The sequence below is a fragment of the Anastrepha ludens genome, chromosome 3 (genome assembly GCF_028408465.1).
Source record: "Anastrepha ludens isolate Willacy chromosome 3, idAnaLude1.1, whole genome shotgun sequence".
Taxonomy (NCBI): domain Eukaryota; kingdom Metazoa; phylum Arthropoda; class Insecta; order Diptera; family Tephritidae; genus Anastrepha; species Anastrepha ludens.
This window is the reverse complement of record NC_071499.1, coordinates 44,335,654-44,357,035: the sequence shown is the minus strand read 5'-3', so window position 1 is coordinate 44,357,035 and position 21,382 is coordinate 44,335,654. Positions and strand designations below refer to the sequence as shown.

General features: G+C 36.1%; 1 protein-coding gene across 8 annotated transcripts in view; it reads left to right on the top strand.

Annotated features, from left to right (window-relative positions):
* Positions 1-21,382, top strand: part of LOC128857850 (uncharacterized) — a 120,232-nt gene that overhangs the window by 82,579 nt on the left and 16,271 nt on the right. For 6 of the 8 annotated variants that reach the window (XM_054093635.1, XM_054093637.1, XM_054093636.1 and 3 more), the window contains 3 exons: positions 10,854-11,694; positions 11,843-11,962; positions 15,926-16,006. In XM_054093635.1, the coding sequence (XP_053949610.1) occupies positions 11,079-11,694; positions 11,843-11,962; positions 15,926-16,006 (817 nt within the window). In that variant the 5' untranslated portion in view covers positions 10,854-11,078. The remainder of the gene's footprint in view (positions 1-10,853; positions 11,695-11,842; positions 11,963-15,925; positions 16,007-21,382) is intronic. The other 2 variants (XM_054093641.1, XM_054093640.1) reach the window with 1 other exon arrangement.

The following is a 21,382-nucleotide window of genomic DNA, read 5'->3' as shown; positions in this document are numbered from 1 at the left end:
CTTCACAATAAATTTAGTGCTTTTTTTATACCCAAAATCTGAAAATCTTTAAGTTTGGTGTTTGTTGTTTTTTTGTTTTTAATTTAAAGCTACCGAATATATAAAAACTTAACTGTAAAAAAAAATCTTTATTATTAAACAAAAGAATGTTGAAAAAGATCACTCTGAGAAGATTTTATTGTTAATGAAAATTTGTTGGTTCTTATAAAATTTGATATTTTGAAAGTGTAAATTTAATTTGTTACTCCTTTTAAAGCTATCCAAGAATATTAAATGTCCCTCTCTCAACTCTTCTTAACTTTGAAAACCTTTTCACACATTTTAAAAACCGTTTGAATTTACTGAATGCGAATTAAAACCATAGAGGTGTAATCGTTTCTTCCGGTAATCAATCCTTAGTCGGCCATAGGGCATCAAGAGGTGTATTCGTGGTAAAAAGAAGCAAAAAAATACAGAAAATACTGAAGAAACCATAACGACATTTTTACAAAAATAATACCTTATCTTGTTACATAACCTGAAATATAGCAAGAAGGCCGTTCTCTTAACAAAAAACTCATAACTTAAATTATACATAACCATAACATATTTTAAAGACAATTTGTGGCGCTTACAAAGTTCTTTTAAGTAATTCAATAAAAATTAGGTTTTTTATTTTCTTTACATTGGCATTTTAGTGTGTTTTTATATCCAAAGCTAGGCAACACTGCAGTAGTGAGAGAGAGATTTAACTGCTGAAAGCAGAAGAACACCAACAACAACTGCAATCGCGGGCAATGCGACCAGATGTTAAAAAAAACAGTAAAGCTAAATAAAACTGAGTGAATTATTGAACAAATTAAAAAAAAATGTATATTTTACAAAATTATAAACATTACTTTTAATTAGAACAGGCTAGAAATATGTCATGAAGAAAGAACTAAAACTCCGTGACTAAAAACCAAAAAAAAAATGCTAGGTAAATCACGTTACGAAAATGGTAATCTGGCCATACTGGTGCTAAAACGACGTAACTCATTGTCAAATTAGCTATTCTTTCCATCACGTGCCCTAACAAATGACAGTGTACTCTATCCTAACGGACACCTCTCTTAGGCGGATACCTCCCATAAGCGGACACTTTTTTCAGTATATGGTATATCACAAATCCTTAAGAATTTGTTTAAATTTTTCCCTCTTGAGCGGACAACTCTCCCATAAGACGTTAGTCCTCCTATGATATATTATATTATTAACTTTTTTAACACTTTTCTCATAATCGGGCACCTCCCATAAGAGGACAAATTTTTAAGTCCCTTAGGTGTCCGCGAGCGCCTCCTGAGAAGGAAAACTCTAACTTGTCTGCTTAGATATAGATTCATACAACCCAACAATAACTTTGTTCTTCAAAAGGGTCAAAAGTCTAATATCATGACAGTTTTTTTGACATGCACCCATTAGAACCTTTGGCAATTGGTACAATGACTACAAATTCGCTAGAAAATCGCATTAAAATAATAAAAATTTGCTTGAAAGTCGTGAATCTGTAAGAACTAAATTGCGAAAAATTCATAATACTCCTACTAAAAATAAAATAAATAAATGATTGGCGCGTACACTTCTGTTAGGTGTTTGGCCGAGCTCCTCCTCCTATTTGTGGTGTGCGTCTTGATGTTGTTCCACAAATGGAGGGACCTACAGTTTCAAGCCGACTCCGAACGGCAGATATTTTTGTGAGGAGCTTTTTCATGACAGAAATACACTCGGAGGTTTGCCATTGCCTGCCGAGGGGCGACCGCTATTAGAAAAATGTTTTTTATTAATTTTGCTTTCACCGAGATTCGAACCAACTGTGAATTCCGAATGGTAATCACGCACCAACCCATTCGGCTACTATCGGTCAATATAATCGACTTTCTGAAATCGCTATGAAGAATTTGATCGATAAATTTGATGAACAATTTGGTAAATAACTTTTACGTAAAGTGGGCTGGAAATGGGATTACGGACAATGGTTTTACGCCATCGAGCGATTTTAACAATTGAATTTTGACCTATTATTGATGATATGGATATCACTGGCATGTGGTTCCATGAGGTCACTGCTACATGTCATACAGCTACCGAAACAATGAAGTTATTGCAAATCAAATTTCTCGAGCGCGTAATTTCACTTATTTAAGCTATTAATTAGCCGCCCCGTTTATGCGATTTTTCGCTACTGAGTTATTTTTTGTGAGAATATTTTAACGGTAGAGTTGATATGGAGCCAATCGAGTCGATTGCAGCCGTAAGACTCAAAATCAGTGACTTAATTAACGAAGAAAGCCTGCCATTTTGCCAAAAAGTAATTGAAAAGTTTAATGAAATAATCGAAAAAATTAAAAAAAAAAATTGGTTTAGATTTGTTACTTCGTTGTGCTCCTATTATTTTCAACACTGATATATGTATGTCCCGTGGGGTATTTTGCATGGATTTTAATTTAATGCCATACCCTTAAGTAATCCAACAATCAGATATTGAAGTTTTTCTACCTGCTCAAATCATACGTGTGTATGTGTGCGTGCGTGAATGCGCAATGCTGCAAAGTAAATGCGCCGTGAAATTGTAATAAAATCTAGAGCGTCGAAATGGGCGGTAGGCCGTCTGCACTTAACTCCTTGTAATTAAGGACGGGCGGATGGACGCTTAATTGAAATTTTATCACTTCGCCAATATCGACTTCGCGTCGAAAATTCCATTTGTCAATTACGATGATGAGGATTACATGTGGAATAACGCAAACACATTTACATGCATGTACATATATGTAAAATGGCAAATAATTGCTATTACAATTGTGGCACACGCTCTACTTTGACCTAGAAAGAAGTTAGGCATCAGGTTACCGTGAAACACACACATACACACACTATACTGAAGCAGTTGGCTTGTTAGCAAATGTTACGAAATGAATACTTACAAAGTGGATTCAATTGTAAGCAAGTCGTAAATAATACTTATATCAGTATCTACTATCAAAAAAAGGAACGAAACCCCACTTTTCCACATTCTGATACTCTGTTTTGCTTGCTGAATGACGGTTGTTTACCTCTAACTGCATAGGCAAATTTCGGCTTACTTACCCTGCCGGAAAATCTACGCTATGATTTTTCCCATCTGTACTATGGGCTGAAAAGCCGCGGGCCTAACAAAGAAAGCAAACTTTTTTTTCTTCAAAATTAGCTGTATTCATCAACGTAATTTCCATCAAGAACAACGCAATCATTCCAGCGCTACTCTAACATTTCAATACCACTTTTGTAGAACGATTTATCTTTTGCCTCAACTGAGGCCTCAGTTTCAGAGATAACCTCTTCAGTCGAGCGAAATTTCATACCGGCGAGCATTTTTTAGGTCTGCGAATAGCCAGTAGTCGCTGGGAGCCAAATCTGGAGAATGCGGTGGATGTGAGAGCAATTCGAAGTTCAATTCATGTAGCTTTGCCATTGTTTCGGCCGACTTGTGACATGGTGCGCGTTGTCTTGATGAAACAAAATGACAACAGTGAGTAAACGCGGCACCCACTTTAAACAGAACTTTCTCATAGTCAACTGCACATACAATATAAAGCCAACAGGTTCTTTTGATATCTTTACGATGTCAGCTAACTCACGCAATTCCACTTCGATCATTCAAAACGTTTTTGTGGATTTTTATATATTTTCTGCTGCTTCCGCCTCATTTGGGTGTCCACTGCGCTGTGCATCATCGGTGTTTTACGACCGCATTTGAAGTCAGCAACCCATCGTTTTATTGTTGTTTCTGATGAAGCGGAGTCCCCATAACACTTTTTAAGCAATTGCTTCGCTTGTACGGTATTTTTCCGCATCAAGAACTAGTGTAAAAAGAGTGTATTAAAACACGAAATTCTTGCTGATCCATTGTTTTGAAAATAACAAAAGTATCGTCACTCTTAGCACAATAACTCACAAACTAATGAATAGAATATCATGAAATTTTAACAGCTGCCTTTTTAAGGTTAGTACAAACTGAAAAAGAGGCGAATGCAATATAACTAGTGCCATCTACATACATATGTGCTAGGTCAGGGACTTTTCAGCCCATGTGTCCAGTCTAAATTCTGATTTGTAAAAAAAATGTCAATATATGTATAAAATAGAGAAAGTAGCAGCAGGCTAATCACCTACTCGAAACCAAAGCTAGACTGAGTCTTGTCGAGGCCCTATGCTCCCTAGAAGAGTGAACAAGGAAAAAGAAATGAAATAGAGACATTTACAAAAACATTTACATACGGGCATACGATTTTTGATATCTTGGGCTTTCACATACACCTAGAACTTTGAGCATCATACCCATCGTTTTAAATTTCATAAATATATATTTCATAACCTCCAAGGTAGATATGAAATGCAGCACATCTCTTAACGAGATGGCTGAGTCATTGCACCTAAGGTAACATGGGTTCCTGGCCATCGCGACATTGAGGGTAGCTGTAGAGCCGATGAACTAGCGAGACTCGGCACCAAGTTGACCGATGAGTGCATAGACAATGACATAGGCATACCCTTACAAACATGTAAGCTAATTATCCTTGAAGAAATCGTAAGGAAAACTAACGAAAGATGACGTAGTGAAGCCACCTGCAAAATCGCCCATCAACTGTGGCTGTGTGTCATAACGGAACATTGTCTAATAAGTAGGCACGCCCAAAGAATGGGTGTGAAAGCACATGACTTCTGTAGAAGTTGTCTTGATGAGGAAGAGACAATCTTACACTCTCTGTGCCATTGTCCTGCTCTATCCAGACGGAGATTTGCTATTCTAGGCAGACAATTTTTCAACGAATTGGATGATCTCAGTTCCGCAGAAATAGGAGGTATTCTAAAATTTTTTAAAATCACACACTAGTTTTAGGAGAAATAGGAAAAGCTCCACGCGGCTTCACAATGGGCTATGAGCCTGAGTGTGTCCCACAGGACAACCGCTTCAACCTAACCTAACCTATTTTATAATTAAAAATATTCATTATGCGGGTTAATACCAAAATAAAAAAACAAAATGGCTGTATAATTGCCAAGTCTGCTTACTGAAAACGAATGTCATTGCTACCTAACACACTACATCGCTACACTATGAAAGCTTGCGCTTTTTGCTTTAAAAGTCACCTGATCTATTTTCGAGATACAAAATTGAATCATTGAATGTTTATCTTGAACGCATTCTCATGCACTGCTCAGTTTGACAGTTGCTTGAAAAAGTCAGTGGCAGGTCACCGACGTTTTTTCATGTCATGCACGCGTCGATGCAGGTGTCGATTTCCAAATGGGTAGTTAAGGTCTGCGCTGTAAAGCAGAAATGAATTTACCTGATTATACCAGTATATTAGTGTCTTCTACGTAAGTATATATGTATGTACGTAAACTTACCTTTGCAAATGCCTGTGCAAAAAGGATAGACAAAGTAGGAACATTCAAAATTGGTATTTTGCGAAAAAACTCAAAATATTGGAAATAGACACGGAACTCGTGAGTTTGGCGCTTCTTAATATCGTATATTGACGAACTGCTGCGCTAGCTGGCTATGGCAACATTTTATAGCTTGTGCACGAACTCGAGTATGTTTCACATACAATTTTATGACAGAAATTAATAAAAGTAAAAGCAACTTTTCCTTTCAGTTTTTAATATTCTTCTTCTCTTAGTTTTCTTTTCCACCTTTTTTCGAGCACGAATGTCTTTAAGGGACTTACATATGTAAATGTAAGGGCTGTAAAATGTGCGCAGTGAAAGGGAAATATATGTATATTCGTACATACCTAAAAACTTATGTATGTGTGAATGTATAGTTAAATATGCAGATATGTAAATGTGTCAATTATGTACTCGCAAATATCTAAATTTACATTCAGCAGTTACACTGTAACAAATTCAAATAATTAAAGCATTTTTATTTTTATTGTTTTTCAGTGGTCGCACCTTATCATTTTCATTAAGTGAAATAAATAAGTAAAGTGGCGCAAAATTAATCATCCAAGAAAATTTTTGAATACCCTTTTTAAAAATAAAAAAAAAATAAATAATTGGCGCGTACACTTCTGTTAGGTATTTGGCCGAGCTCCTCCTCCTATTTGTGGTGTGCGTCTTGATGTTGTTCCACAAATGGAGGGACCTACAATTTCAAGCCGACTCCGAACGGAGGAGCTTTTTCATGGCAGAAATACACTCGGAGGTTTGCCATTGCCTGCCGAGGGGTGACCGCTATTAGAAAAATGTTTTTATTAATTGTGCTTTCACCGAGATTCGAACCAACGACCTCTCTGTGAATTCCGAATGGTAATCACGCACCAACCCATTCGGCTACGGCTACCCTTTTTACTATATATAAAAAATAAATTATTCTGAGTGATGGAAATCTTTATTTTTACCTTGAGTGTACTTATCTAGATAAGTTCATAAATTAAAAAGTTTTTAATAGAAAATGAAAAAATACGAAAATTAAAATTGATTGAAAATTTATAAAAAATTATATGAATAAAGCACAAAACTTGAAATAAAGTAACAAAAACATAAAGCAAATAGTACGAAAGCAAATAGTCACTGTTTGGTGCGCCATTAGTGAGAAAACGATTATTGGGCCGTTTTTCTTCGAAAATGAAGTTGGTCAAGCTGTTACCGTCAATCAGGAGCGTTATCGCGATATGATAACCACTTTTGTGATGCCAATTGTTCGTCGAAAGCGTATGACGGCGCTCCACCACACACAGCTCGCACCACAATCGATCGAAAAATGGCGATTTTGTCTGGCCACCGCGTTCGCCCGATTTAACGCCACTTGACTTCTTCTTGTCGGGATATTTAAAATCAAAGGTTTATATTAATAAGCCAAGGACCATGGAAGAGCTCAAGAACAACATCCGTGAGGAAATAGCTGCTATTCCAGCCGAAATGTTAGCTAAAACTATGGAAAATGCTGCAAAACGGGCACAATACGCCGCACAGGTTCAAGGCGGCCATTTGAGAAATATCATATTCAAAAAGTGATGTCAACAAATCTACTTGAACCAAATAAAATGATTATTATCGTCAACATTAAAAAAAATGTGTTTTGCTTTGATTAAAAAAAAACACATGGGTCCGTCGAATATGGCCAACCATGTACTATGTCCACAGAGGTCATCAAATTTCGTTTCTGAATAACTTTTTTACAAAATAAAAAACAAAATAAAAAAAATGATTCTGTGTGATGGAAATCTTTATTTTGACCTTTAGGCGCTCCATTGCTTGTCTGTTTGTATACGGCGGCTCTTTAGTTCACAAATGTCAAATATAATGGTCTTACGACGTCGTTTATAAATATTTTTGATCTTCCCACAGGGTTGCACAAATCTTGTGTTTCCAAATTATTTAGAAATTTGATTAATAAGAATTAATGGTTGAAGAAATCTTCTTAGAAAGTTTTTCTCTTAAAAAGTAAAAAGAAATTGTATGGTGGGCATTAGAACTACCATCTTATTACACATCTTTTTAGGTGATCTCGACGTAATGAGCACTTCGGAAAATCATTCAAAAATCATTTCCTTCACTTCCAAGGGTAGATCTGCTTTGTATTTGTTGACGTTGCTAGCCTTTTTCTTCCAAACTGTACGAGTATATATACATAAATTTGAGTAGGGAATAAAAGACGTGACACCTCAACCAACAAAAAAGAGTTGTTAAAAATCTTACTAAAATTTAGCCCATAAAACTGCATTCACAGAAAAATTCTAAAAACTCTGATTAAAAAATTGATTGTTTCGATGAAATGTAGCAAAATTTTGTGCAAAGTTTGCGTTAAATGGTTTTTGTCGTAGTATCAACTACACTTTAATAAACAAATTGTGGTGTGATTATAAGTTTGCAACAGTAGGTATCTTCGATTCGCCAAGCGTTAGAAAGCACAGGAAAATAAATGCCAAAACTTACATTTCTTTGGAAACCCTCATTGAAGCCCCTATTAGTAAGATCATGATCATACAGGGAAAAATTTTGACGTGATAACGTCTTATAATTCGATTTAGCCGGCTACACGCCCGAAAAAATGTGTCGTTATTTTGCTCATGCGTCGTTACCTTGCATGAACTGCAAGCGAAAGCGCAGAACGAACGACAAAGAGTACAATCGGCCCACGCATTCGGCAACGTTCGACTTCTGGCTCTCTCCTACTTGAGTGAGCATATAAGTTAATAATTAAAATATTCATTTTAATAAAGTTCAATACCCCTTGTCGCAATTCAATTGCTGATACATTTCCGTAGTTAATAATTAATAAATTTATTTTAATAAAGTTCAATACCCCTTGTCGCAATTCAATTGCTGACACATCAATTGCTGACACAGTTCCGCTTGTTCCAAATTTAATTACTTACCTTTCTCACAATATTAACTCAAAGTGCTGACGACCTCAAATAAGCTCACGTTGCATTCAACGTGATTATTGCTGTTCGATAGTTAATATAAAATAGCTAGTAAAAAAACAATGTGAGTAGTAACTAAGCAAAAGTCCGATTAAGAAGGCATAGTCTTCCGGCAATAGTTTATTTAATAATAAAAAATATATAATAAAAGATATAGAGGACATAGTCCTCTCTTTTTAAACTAAAATAAAAAGTATTTTATTAATTTATATATGTATGTATATGCGCATATGTATATAAATTCACATATTTGTATTTGCATATGACTTCTTCCTGTGTGCATGATAATGAACCATTTCTCTGTTGAGAATAGGACGATGATAGGAAAAGTAGGAAATGAAAGGGAGGTTTTCGAGTGTAATGTGTCTTGAAAAAGGCAAATCGATGATGTTGCCTCTTAGTGTTGTTGACTTATTAACGACGGATGCACAATCGAAATTGAGCATATCTTTCATGAATTTGATAAATGTTTCGTAATTTTTCACGTTTGTGTAAATGTAACTTGACCTATTCCATTGCGATTCCTTTTACCTCCTTCTCTATATCCTTACAAAATATATATCAAACAAATAAAATTAAAATTTTGTTTTGAAAATTGCAACCAATATATCAGTATTTTCTTATGACGTTGTCACGTTAAACTATCGTCAGTAAATCGGCTTTACAGACAACCTCTTTTTTTGCTTCAACTCGTTACTTGTGTTGCTCATGCTCTGTCAACACCGTTCATGTTCTCGTTCTTCTCAATGTTCTTGTTGACTTTAGACTAAAACTAAATAGGTAATCGCAAGCAACGCAGTATAGTGACTCAAACTTTCGCGCAGTTCTACGAATATGCCATTGACGTATACTGCCTATTTGTGGACTTTAAACAAGTATTTGACAGCATAGACAAAAGACGTATTAAATTTTTGCACACCAGCCCATTCGTTTACGGGTGCTAGGATATACAAATACGCGTGGCCTAAGTTCCACCAAAATTGGAAAACATTTTTCAACCAATCCGCTTAGTCTTAAGGGAGGAACCTCATGTAGAACCCTCAAAATCGGTCATATTTTTAAAGGTGATAAAATAATTATATTATTTTTAAGCTTTAACGCAACTTTATTTAACCTTTCGAGAGTACAAAAAGCTTTTTTTTTTAATTTCTTTTCCAAAATGGCGGCTCAAGACAATTTCTTGTCGGCTGCCTACGGCGCGAGGTCCCAAACTGCTCTATTATTTACTCTTAATCTATCGATCTGAAACAAAAAAATTAGGTTGGGTTGTTTTATAACATATTAACGGTATAAAACAAGCCTTTGAAAAAAAGTCAGAATTTAGAGTTATTGACATTTTTAACCCCCAAAAAGTAATTTATCAACGCAAAATATCTGAAATTTTAGGTTTATCCTGCCGATAGTAACGTACAGAAAGGCCTCACCAAACTTCAAGCAAATCGGTCGATAACTTTTTGACATACAATACAGTTTTTAAAAAAGTCGTTTCGAGATAATTGGGCTTAAAGTTTGAGCGGGCGCACCGCTCTCTACCTAGTTAGCGGGCTGTAAAAGCTATAATATTGAGAATTTCGGCATTTCACAGTATATTCTTAAGATACTATATTTTCAGATGATCGAAAAAACAAAAAATCGATTTTTTCAGGCTTCTACATGAGGCTCTTCTTACATTCACCATTTACAGAACTCATTTGGATAATTTGGATTTTCTCTTATTAAAGGTCAAGATTGAAAAGTTGAAAGAAATTTCGTTCGTGAGTTTCCCTCTTACTACAATAATTTTTATAGATGTTTTGTTTTTTTTTTGTTATATTATAAATTACTTGCATTTTTTCATCTCTTAACAAGCTTCCCAAAAAATAGAGATAGCTCTGGTAGTAATTTGTTGTCAATGAATCTCAAAAGTGTGTAAGAAAAACTTTTGCTCAGCTCCTCCTATATTCCAAGAAAAGAAAAATAGAAGCACAGCATTCAGTTGAGATGCGTGGTACATGAACCTTATAGTCTATTTATTTACAATATTTACACTAAATAAAATTTGTACTCTGGGGTATTCTCAGTCTACTAAAGCTCAGATCAGCTTTCGGAGATATTCTTAAGAATGAAAACTATTTCGAGAAATCGTCGCTCTGTTCCAATAATTTTAAGTGGATGCGGCGACAATTTATTGTTACAGCCTTTACATCCCTTTAGTTGTATAATTTGTGAAAATTTTTCGTGGGAGGTGGAGAATTACTTTTAGTTCGGAAAAACTTCTGGCAGATTGCAATAATCGCCATTAAGAACAGGATGAATTCTTTCCTAGAGCGCTGTGTTATTAAATTTCATATTGTCTATACCATTTTCGCAGGCTAAAAATGTTTCTCAATGTGCATACAACCGCATAAATTCTCACTGTCATTTCTTTTTCTTTTTCAGGTCAAAACAATAGGATACGAAAAGTTTGAGGCATTTTCGAAGTTTTGAATATATTAAATTCAGCCAAGGTTGCACATCCAAGTGGAATATCGAAATTGGTATCTATATAGTGGTACGAGTATTCACAAGCAAATAAATAGAATAACAAAGGGGAAAATCAGAATATCAATATAAACATAAAGGTGGGCACGCACACACAAACACACCCGCCAACAACAGCCAATCATGTCAGCTCGAAGTCATCCACAAATGGCACCACCGCCACCACCTCCCAAACCAAACAAATCCCCCACCAATGCCACATCATATGAAACCTATGCAGCAAATGGCAACGGTATTTTCGCGTATGGCAACGGAAATGGTAATGGGAGCGCTAGTGGCAGTCGCAGTGGCAGCATATCCTCGTTGACAGACAATCAGAATAGCTTACTGCGCCACAATCAGAACGTCAATGGCCGTAGGTCGTGTCACACGCCACCGCGCACTGATCAAGAGCAAGTCGTAATGACGCCCAAAGGTAAAACAGCCAACAGTACGGTTATACTGATCGAACGTAAGCTGGTGGATGAGATAAATGAGCGCGTCCATGTGGCGGGTGGTGATCATACGGGCATTATAATAAATAAGGATACTGTGAGCGGACAGAAGAGTGAAAATGTGCCGGCACAACTGTCGCTGGAATTTCGTGTATTTTTGGTGAGCGCCAATAGCGGCAAACATTCACAGGAATCGCGTACATTGCGCTTCTGGTTCCGACAATGGTTGCGCAACGACGAGAAGCAGGCACAAATTGCACAGGATTTCTTCAAGGAGCTGGTCAGTCCGAAGGATTTCCCAAGAGGTGAGTGAGTGAGCAAGTGGCGAAGGAGTGAGGTGGAGAGAGAAAGAGAAAGAGGGCGGGAGACAAGTGTGCTCTGTGTACTGATTTAGAGCAGCAATGAGTTTAAGAATTTCTTTATTTTTTGTTTTTTTTTTTGACAATTTTGCAGATTACGTTGGCTTCATTAAAAAAATCATGAAACTACTGCAGCGCGGCTACGATGAGATACAATCGTTGGAAATCGAATTGCGTATACTGGAGGAAACGGCAGAGCCACCATCACGACCGCGTAAGTAAAGAGAGAGGCAGAGCACGAAATATTGCATTGCCATTGTCGTCTCTGCAAAGCTAAGCAGTTTTTGTACCCAATGCAAGAATGTATAAGCAGGTATTTAAATATGTGGGTGTTATAAATTTGACCACGATTGCAAATATTAAATAAGGAGCATGGCATCAAGTGAAGTTAATATTTTTATTTGTCCGTCTGACTGACTATTTGTTACTTCTATTCTTGGCACTTTAGACGAAATTTATACAGGAACTATTAGTCACCACCAATCAGTAGTTACTATATCTGGGCACAATATATCTTTCAGGTCGCACTGTTAAATCCCCTCCAAGAAATATCTGTTAGAAACTTTGCTCAATATTTGAGCAGAGACAGACTAACCATTTTTTACTAGACAAAAATTTATTTGTTGGACATTTTTTTCTTTTTCAAGAACATTCAATATTACATTTTATATGTATTTGTAAATGATTTTCAAAAATATTTCTTTTTTTCTTCGTAAGCGATATTCAAACAACAGTTAATAATAATATAATTATCATTCCTGCAACCAACAACTGAACTACAGCAGAAGAATGGGATTTATATTTGTACATATTTCGAGCTTAGAACGTCACTTAGGTTGCATTATCAAAAATAAAAGAGTCTTAACTTAGTTTGTGAGCTTCTCGCACACAAAATCCCACACCTCACCTAAACTCACCTTATACAAGGTGGTGAAAAATTAATCACTCTATAGGCAGATTGATAATTTTTGCAATTGGCGTCGTAACCCATCGCGGCAGTATACAACCAGATAAGCAGTGAAGTGCGTAAAGGTCAAAGTACAGTTTTTCATCACGCAAAATATGACATTTTTTTATTTAGTAAAAAAAAATTTCAAATTTATAATTTAAATATTTTTCAACACTCAAAATATATAATTCTTTTTATTTATAATAGTAAAAAAGTTATTCAAAAACCAAATCGAATGATTGACTTGGCGTCATATTGCATTTCTGCGTATAATTCAGAAGTCAGTATGTTTCTATTAAACATTTTTTTTAAAACATTGTTATGTGCGGCAATAAGTCGACTCAAAGTCTATTTACACACAGCAGTGCCGTGCCAGTTCAGTACAAGTGTCAATGAAAAATAAAATATCGTTGCTTTAGGTCTGACAGGTGACATTTTTTCCACCAGTGCTGCTTCAGTGTCTCGTTTCGTTACTTGTCGTTACGTCGGCAAATAAAATTTTGTGTATTTCACTAGCGAGCCGACGTAATCCTATTAGAAGTTGTGTTTGAATGGATGAAAAACGAAGGTTATGTGCGAATTGCTATCACTGACTGACACCGGTACTCAACTGATACCACACTGATGTGTGTAAATAGACTTTTAGGCGGCTGATGCCTGCCACCGCAGATATGCTTTCGGAAAATCTTAAAAAATTTGCATTTATCATATAAACATTAAATGCTTGCATTGGGTATAAGAACTCGAGTCCATGCGAATTTTTAATTATTTACTTATTTTTAATAATTGATGTATTTGTTTATAATCCCAGGCGACTTAGATGTATTCTACTTTCACCCACTAGTGTATATACACTGCGTTAAATAACTACAGCTAATAGGAGTTATTGAGAGGTTTTTTTTTCTTATTACAATTAACATTTTTTTTTATTATTTTAATGAAAATATAGTTCATTATCGTATAAAAATCATATTAATCCAAGTTTCAAACTTTGAGGAAATTAAAAAAAAAAAAATTCAACAAATTTTCATCAATTAGAATTTTTAGAAAAGTTTCGAGTACGCAATTTTAAAGCAGATTGAATTTGCTGTAAAAACGTACCTGCTTGAAGGTCAAGCAAAATTCATGCTGGTTTTTGGTTATTTTTATTTTTAATGATATTTATTTATAACTTTTTCCACATAAAGAATTCTCAGCATTTTTTATATGGAATAAACCACAAAACGCAAAAAACATTGTAAAAAATTGACGCAGTTTTTGAGCCACTTGAAGCTTGCACTTTGTTATACTGAAATTTCAAGGGCTATACAACTGCATACTCAAAATTTTTGAAGTGTGAAATTATTAATGGATAGTGCAGCTTTGCCCATGTAAAAAATGCTCGACGTTTTTTTATGTGGAAGAAACCACAAAACGCCTTAAAAAAATATAAGAAATCAACGCAATTTTTCAGCCACATGAAACTTTAGATTTAAAGGGCTATACAACTGCATACACGAAATTTTTCTAAAAATTCTGAATGATGAAAGTTCTTTGACTGTTTTTTAATTTTCACAAGGTTTGAAACTTGAATTTACATGGTTTTTGTAGGAGAAGGAAGAATATTTTCATAACATTTTTTGATGAAATTGGAAATAAAATTTTTTTAAAACTTGTAAATAATTTCCTCTTCGTTGTATCAAAATTCAATGGACTAAAAAGCTGCATACTCGAAATTCTTCTAAAAATTCTGATTGATGAAAATTTGATAATTTTTTTTTTTTACTTTTCACTAAGTTTAAAACTTGTATTTACCATCTATGAATGGTACATACCTATGAAATGAGACTTTTTTTCAATTTCAAACGTTTATTAACAGAAAATGGTTACAAATTTAATCTTCAAAATAATAGCCATCGCTAGCGACACATTTTCCCATCTCTCAGGCAATTTGTGGATGCCGCGCCAAAAAAATTGGCCGTCTTTGGCCGCAAACCAATCATCGAGCAATTTTTTGGCTTCTTCGTGAGAATTGAAGCGCTGCTCGGAAAGTGCGTGGCCCATCGATGCAAACAAATGATAATCGGAAGGCGCCAATTCTGGTGAGTAAGCCGCATGCACCCGCGGTTCCCAATCGTACGTCTCCACCAATTACCGGGGCGCTCTGTTCGGTGTGGTGGTGCATTATCACATTGTCAGTTCATGCGGCACCCATCTTCCGACCTTTAAAATCATGCCCATGTCTTTCAGACGTTTGGAAATGGAGTTTTGGGTCATTCCCAAATGCTCTGCCATCATTTCTTGCGTTTGACCATCATCTTCATCCAACAATGCTTGCAATTCGGCGTCCCCAAACTTTTTCAGTGACCGGCCACGGTCCTCGTTCTCCACACTAAAATCACCACTTCGGAATTTTTCAAACCACCTGTACTTAGAGCATGCCCACCATAAGCTTCTAACTATTTATTAGCATTTGATGAGCTTGAGAAGCGTTTTTCTTCAATTGATAACAGAAAATCAACGATGTCTGCAAATCGTAGTTTGAAGGCACGAAATTCGACATTTCTAAGAGCGACCAAAATGCATTGTTGTATGAAACTTAACAAACAATGAACTGAATATTGTTGGCAGATGACAGACGAAAAAAACAAGACATTTGGGAAGGTTTAAAAATACTCCTAGCGACATCTATGGACTAATAGCTGAAAGTCTCATTTCATAGGTATATAGCGGTATATGGTTTTTGTAGGAGAATGAAATATATTTTGATGGAACATTTTTTTTTTTAATTGAATAAGAAAAATTTGTTTTTTAACGCACTGTATACTACTACTCCCCCTGTGGGTGCGACAAATAGTTCCACCTCCGACACTAACCTGGCACAAAATTTGAGAATTTAATTTGTCATTTACCTGCCATTCACCCAAATCATTCACGAAATGAGTTACCATAACTGCACACACATACACACACACATCTTATCTTAAGCTTATCTACCTCAATTTGCTATATTAAAATTTCCGACTCTTTACTTCTTTTCATCTGCATTCGTCACTACTTGATGGGTTTTCGTCGCATATACATATGTATGTATGTCTGTGTGTACATACATATGTACATATCTGTTTCTTTTCACCCACAACTAAAATATTTCACGCCTTTCGTCTTCAACACCCGCGCAACAACAACTTCCAACTGTCTGCATCGAAATGTTTCGAATGGAATGAAATGAAATGAATTTGTTTTTAGCTCGCGACGGTTACATTATTTATTGTTATGGTGATTGTAATCGCAAATTCGAGGAGGCTCTACAGGCGCAGCGTAAAACAGGTGATGGCGATGACTTAATGAAAGCCATTTGGCTGGATATGTACAATGAGCAACTAACACGCCGCAAATAATTAGCGCGCATTCAAATGCATATATACATATACATACATACATACATTTTTATATATATGTGCATATAACAAAATATAATAATTGATATGTATGTGCTTTTGGTCCACCAATACCGTACCCGAAAAAATAATAATATTAACAACCGCAAAATATTCTTCATACTCCAAGCTGCAATCTAACAAGCGAATGGAAGTGCAAGCGTGTTGCTAAATAATAACAACTGCAACAACAATAAAAGAAGCTTTAACCAAAGTAATGGCTTAAAAAAGAAGTGAAATTTTGTTAAATATATAATGGAGACGAAGAAACTCCATTTATTCTTTGTATATTAATCCGATAATCGTGGAACTCCGTTGACTGGGTTGCATTTATTTCTAGGTATTCCATAGTCATTTTTGTATGTGTGTAAGTGTACATAAAGCAAGCAAAAAAGACTTCTCGTCGTTGATAACTCTAATGGGCTTCCTTTCTATTTTTTTATTTTTTTTATTTGGGAAATCTGAATACGTTTTTTTGTTGTTTTGTTTTTTATTGCGTTTTTACGACCTTTCTCTGTTAAGTTGATTTTTGCTTACGTTCGCATGTTTTGTTGTTTTGTTGTCATTCCTGTTTAGATTGAGTGTTTGTTTGTTGTTGCTTCGGTTCATTATTTTTAATTTTACTCTTCACCAATGCCTCTTTTTGGGTTACAATGGTATGTGTGTATGTGTCTGGCCTATAAAGTAAGTGTCTTCTGCTGTTTGAATATGAAATTAAAAAATTAAAAATGTAATTTTTGAAATAAATGTGTACAAAAACTATTCCAGATTTTGTGTATTTCTTTTAGGCATCCTGGGAGTTGCAATTAGCATGCAACCACTACACCCCGTGACTAAAATTTCAGCAGTATTGACTATTTTTTTTTTCATTTTTGGAATATTCGTAATTTTTGTATAAATATATAACTAATTGTTAAGGGCGATCAATTAAGAGGTATCGGATTTTAAATTGAAATAAATCAACGAAAACTCAAATTACTTTTGTATAGAAACATTTATGACATTTAGTTTTTAAAGATAATCCCTTTCAAATGTTGGCCGCAACTGCGCTGAATGATTCGCTGCAGGACTTCGGTCGATATCTCGTGAATACTTTTAGTCATGTGGGTTGCCAATGTCTCAATCGAAGCTGGTTTATCCAGAATGCAGACTTTACATACCGCCACATAATAAAAGTCCAAAGGTGTGGTATCACACGTTCTTGGCGGTCAATGAACTGGTCCGAGACGAGAGATGGTTTCCTCACCGAAACGACGATGCAGTAAATCTATTGTTTCACGGGCTGTATGGGAAGTAGCGCCGTTTTGTTGAAACCAAATGTTGTGGAGATCACGGGGTTCACTTTCCGGCATCAAAAAGTCAAAAGGTTTATCCTGGTGCGATAGCGTTAGCCATTCACTATTACATTGGCGCCAGTCTCGTCTTTGAAGAAATATGGGCCGATAACTTCTTCAACGCATAGACTGCACCAAACGGTTGTTTCCAATGGATGTAATGGCTTTTCTTGAATGGTTTCGAGTTGCCCTTTGGGCCAAGTACGGCCAATTCGCAGTTTGATATTAAGCCAAAATTGCGCCTCATCGCTATACACCATAAGTTGGGCTGAGCGCGCGATTAACTCATTTCACAGAGCGTCGATTTTCGTCATACAATTTACGATTTGTGAACGCTGTTTAGGCGTACGTCGTTTCATGATGTAATGTCAATGAATACTGAAAAAAGTACATATGTATTTAGTTTGACAGTAGTCACGTGTGTTCTGTCAAAAGAACCGTATTGGAAAAAGTACCTCCTATCTGATCACCCTTTATATGAAGCAAAAACTATTTATAAGTCTCGAACTACTGCGTTTCACCGCTAAATATGCATCGTTGGTGATTTTTGCATACCTGAGGTAACCAGAGGTAGATTTGCATTGGGGTAGATCGCGCCAATTAAGAAGAAGAAGAGGTAGATTTTTTCAGTATCGGTGGTGATCTTAATGATATCGTCACAGCGAAGCACTGCAGGCAATACCAGACGTCTAGATGCTAAATAGTTCCTATACGCCAGCTCAAAATGCCATGCGGCTCACGGGTCTAGTTTTTGGCGAATGACTGTTTAAATTTCATTGCAATCGATTCATTTGGTGACAAGAAAATGCAAAGGTTATTAGAAAGAGTCAAAAGGAATTAAACCGGTATCAGAACAAGAAATTCTATTTGCTATTTATAATTAGTGAACTAGCAGCACTGCATGCATACGCCTGCAAATAGGAGATCTTCTTTTAGTTCCGATGTTCAGTCGAAGACTGAAGTCGATAGCGAAAGTAACGGACGTCGTTAAAATGAGTGAATGGCGATACACTAAAATTATGATAGTTGTCTCGCATTCAGAGGTACGGTAAAGATTAGATGAGTCGACTAGTCGCGCGAATATTTGATTATGATCTCAGTTAAGATATGTGAACATAATAAGCAGTAGCGAGAAAGGTATGGGAATCGGCCAACGAAAGCGAGGACCTGAAAGCAATGTTGAAAGCTTTTTATCATTCATCCTGAGTATATTCCTGTTTGACCTGGAGGCGGCTCTGGGCAGATAATTTCCATTTACACCAAGCACTAACCGAAAGCAGCAGGATATTGCAGCACAACAAGATTACCTCGGCTATTTCCAATAATGAAAGCAATGGCGGAATCATTGTGGAGAGTTAAGGGGTTATATACCTTGTGAGCCCGAAAAAATGGACGATTGTCATAATTTTTTTTAAATATGTTTTAGGACTTTTATTCAAATGAGGCATATGTCATACTGAAGGGTAACTCTCGAAGAATACATTTTGGAGTTTTTATTTTAAAAAATGATATTTTTTATTGTTGATATCGCCCCTCCTCCGAAACGTCGTTTTTTAGAAGAGGCTGCGGTGATCACGGTAGCGCCTGAGCAGCTCAACTGAAAACAAAAAAATTAAATGATTATTGTAGAAAAATGTTTTTTAGTAAAACCGCTTTCCCCCCAAAAAAAAAAACGATTTTTGAGGGGTTGAAAAATTAAAAAAAAATTAATTCCCGCGAACTATGCAAATATTTATTTATAAAAAATCAACCGTTCAGATTCACGAGGTTGTAACTTCGAATAATTAATACTATCAATAAGTTCGTGCGGTTTTTTTTCGAAATTTGAAACTTTATTGACGTAAAATGGTTACAAATTTAATATTCAAAATATTGTCCATCGCTTACTACTACTTTTTCCCATCTTTCTGGCAATTCACGGATTCCCTTTGTGAAAAATTCGGTCGGTTTTGCCGCAATCCACGAATCGATCCATTTTTTGACTTCATCGTAATTACGGAAGTGCTGGTCAGCCAGGCCATGTTGCATCGATCGGAAGAGATAGTAATCGGATGGCGCAAGGTCTGGACTATACAGCGGGTGGGGTAGGACATCCCATTTGAGCGTTTCTAAGTATGTTTTGACCACTTGTGCAACATGTGGCCGAGCATTGTCATGTTGCAAAATAACTTTGTCGTGTCTATCGGCGTATTGCGGCCGTTTTTCTCGCAGTGCTCGGCTCAAACGCATCAATTGTCGTCGGTAGACATCCCCCGTAATCGTTTCATTCGGTTTCAGTAGCTCATAATACACAACACCCAGCTGGTCCCACCAGATACACAGCATAACCTTCAGGCCATGAATATTCTGCGCCGACGTCGATGTTGAAGCATGGCCAGGGTATCCATACGTTGCCCGACGTTTTGGATTGTCGTAATGGACCCACTTTTCATCGCCAGTCACAATTCGATGCAAAAAACCCTTTCTTTTGTGCCGTTGAAGCAGTTGTTCGCATGCCATAAAACGGCGTTCAACGTCTCTTGGCTTCAATTCATACGGCACCCAATGGCCTACCTTTCGGATCATTAGCATGGCTTTTAAACGTTTGGAAATGGTTGATTGATCAACTCCCAAAGTTTTTGCAACCTCTTCTTGCGTTTGAGCCGGATCTTGATCGAGCAATTCCTCCAATTCGGTATCCATGAACTTTGGCGGCGCACCCTCGCGTTCTTCGTCTTCCAAGCCAAAATCACCACTTTTAAAGCGTGCAAACCACTTCTGGCACTTTCGCTCAGATAGAGCATGCTCACCATAAACTTCCACCAAGATACGATGACTTTCGGCTGCTTTTTTCTTCATATTAAAATAATGAAGAAGAATTCCCCGCAAAAACACATTATTTGGCACGAAATTCGACATTTTCAAGTGTGGTAAAAATATTGTTGTTTACGCTTCAAATAAAAAACTTATACTGACGTTTGTGCCTTACGACAGTAGCTCTCCAATGAATGTTTGGAAATGTGGATCGATGGAATAATAATCAAGTTACGCCATCTGTTGTAAAACCGCACGAACTTATTGATAGTCCTATTAAAAAAAAAGTTTATGCAAATCGGTGAACTAGTTTTTGATAAATAATGATCACCGCGACGATAATTTTCAAAAAAAACGACTTCGAGATAATCGCGTCTAAAGTTTTACGTGCACTTCATTTATGAATAAGGTCGCGCGCTTCCGCGGTCTGTAACTTTCGTTCTAGTGCTCCGATCTTGATGATTTTTTGAATTTATATTTTTAAGATGACGTTCTTATAGAATATGCCATAAAACAATTTTCGATTTCTTAGTCCAACACAAGGTATATTATATAACCTCTTAAAAGAAGATCATAACGTATGAAGGTCGATTATAAAATTTTGGTCATGTTATGTTCTTATGTTTTGTTCACAAACTTTTGGAGCTTTATTGCCACTCCTCGTGACATATGCAGAGAATGTATCATAACCTCAGACCGTCTTAAAATCAGTTATACATTAGCAGATCTTAAGACGGTCACTCCAGCGGCATTCCCCAAACATTCATGGGAAAAGTTTGTGCTGCTTTAGCAACAACAACCGTCTCAAAGGGGATTCCAAAACTCCTGAGTGGTACTTTCTTAGTGTTACTTATGTTATTTTATCTTTTTTCTGAAATATACACAAAAGGACTGATATGTGAAGAAGGGTTTTTGCTTTTCTAAAGATTCTGATTAAAAAGTTCAACATTTGGATGGCTATTCTTTTAGATTTGTTCAATTTTTGTGAATTTTGTACAAAGTTTGGAGCTTTGGGTCATATGCATTTTGCCGTAAAATGCACTATGTTTTAATAAAAACAATTAAGAAAAACTAGTTAAATTTGGCACCACAGCAACTGCCATCCAATCAAGCTAGTAGTAAGAAACTCAGCGAAAAGA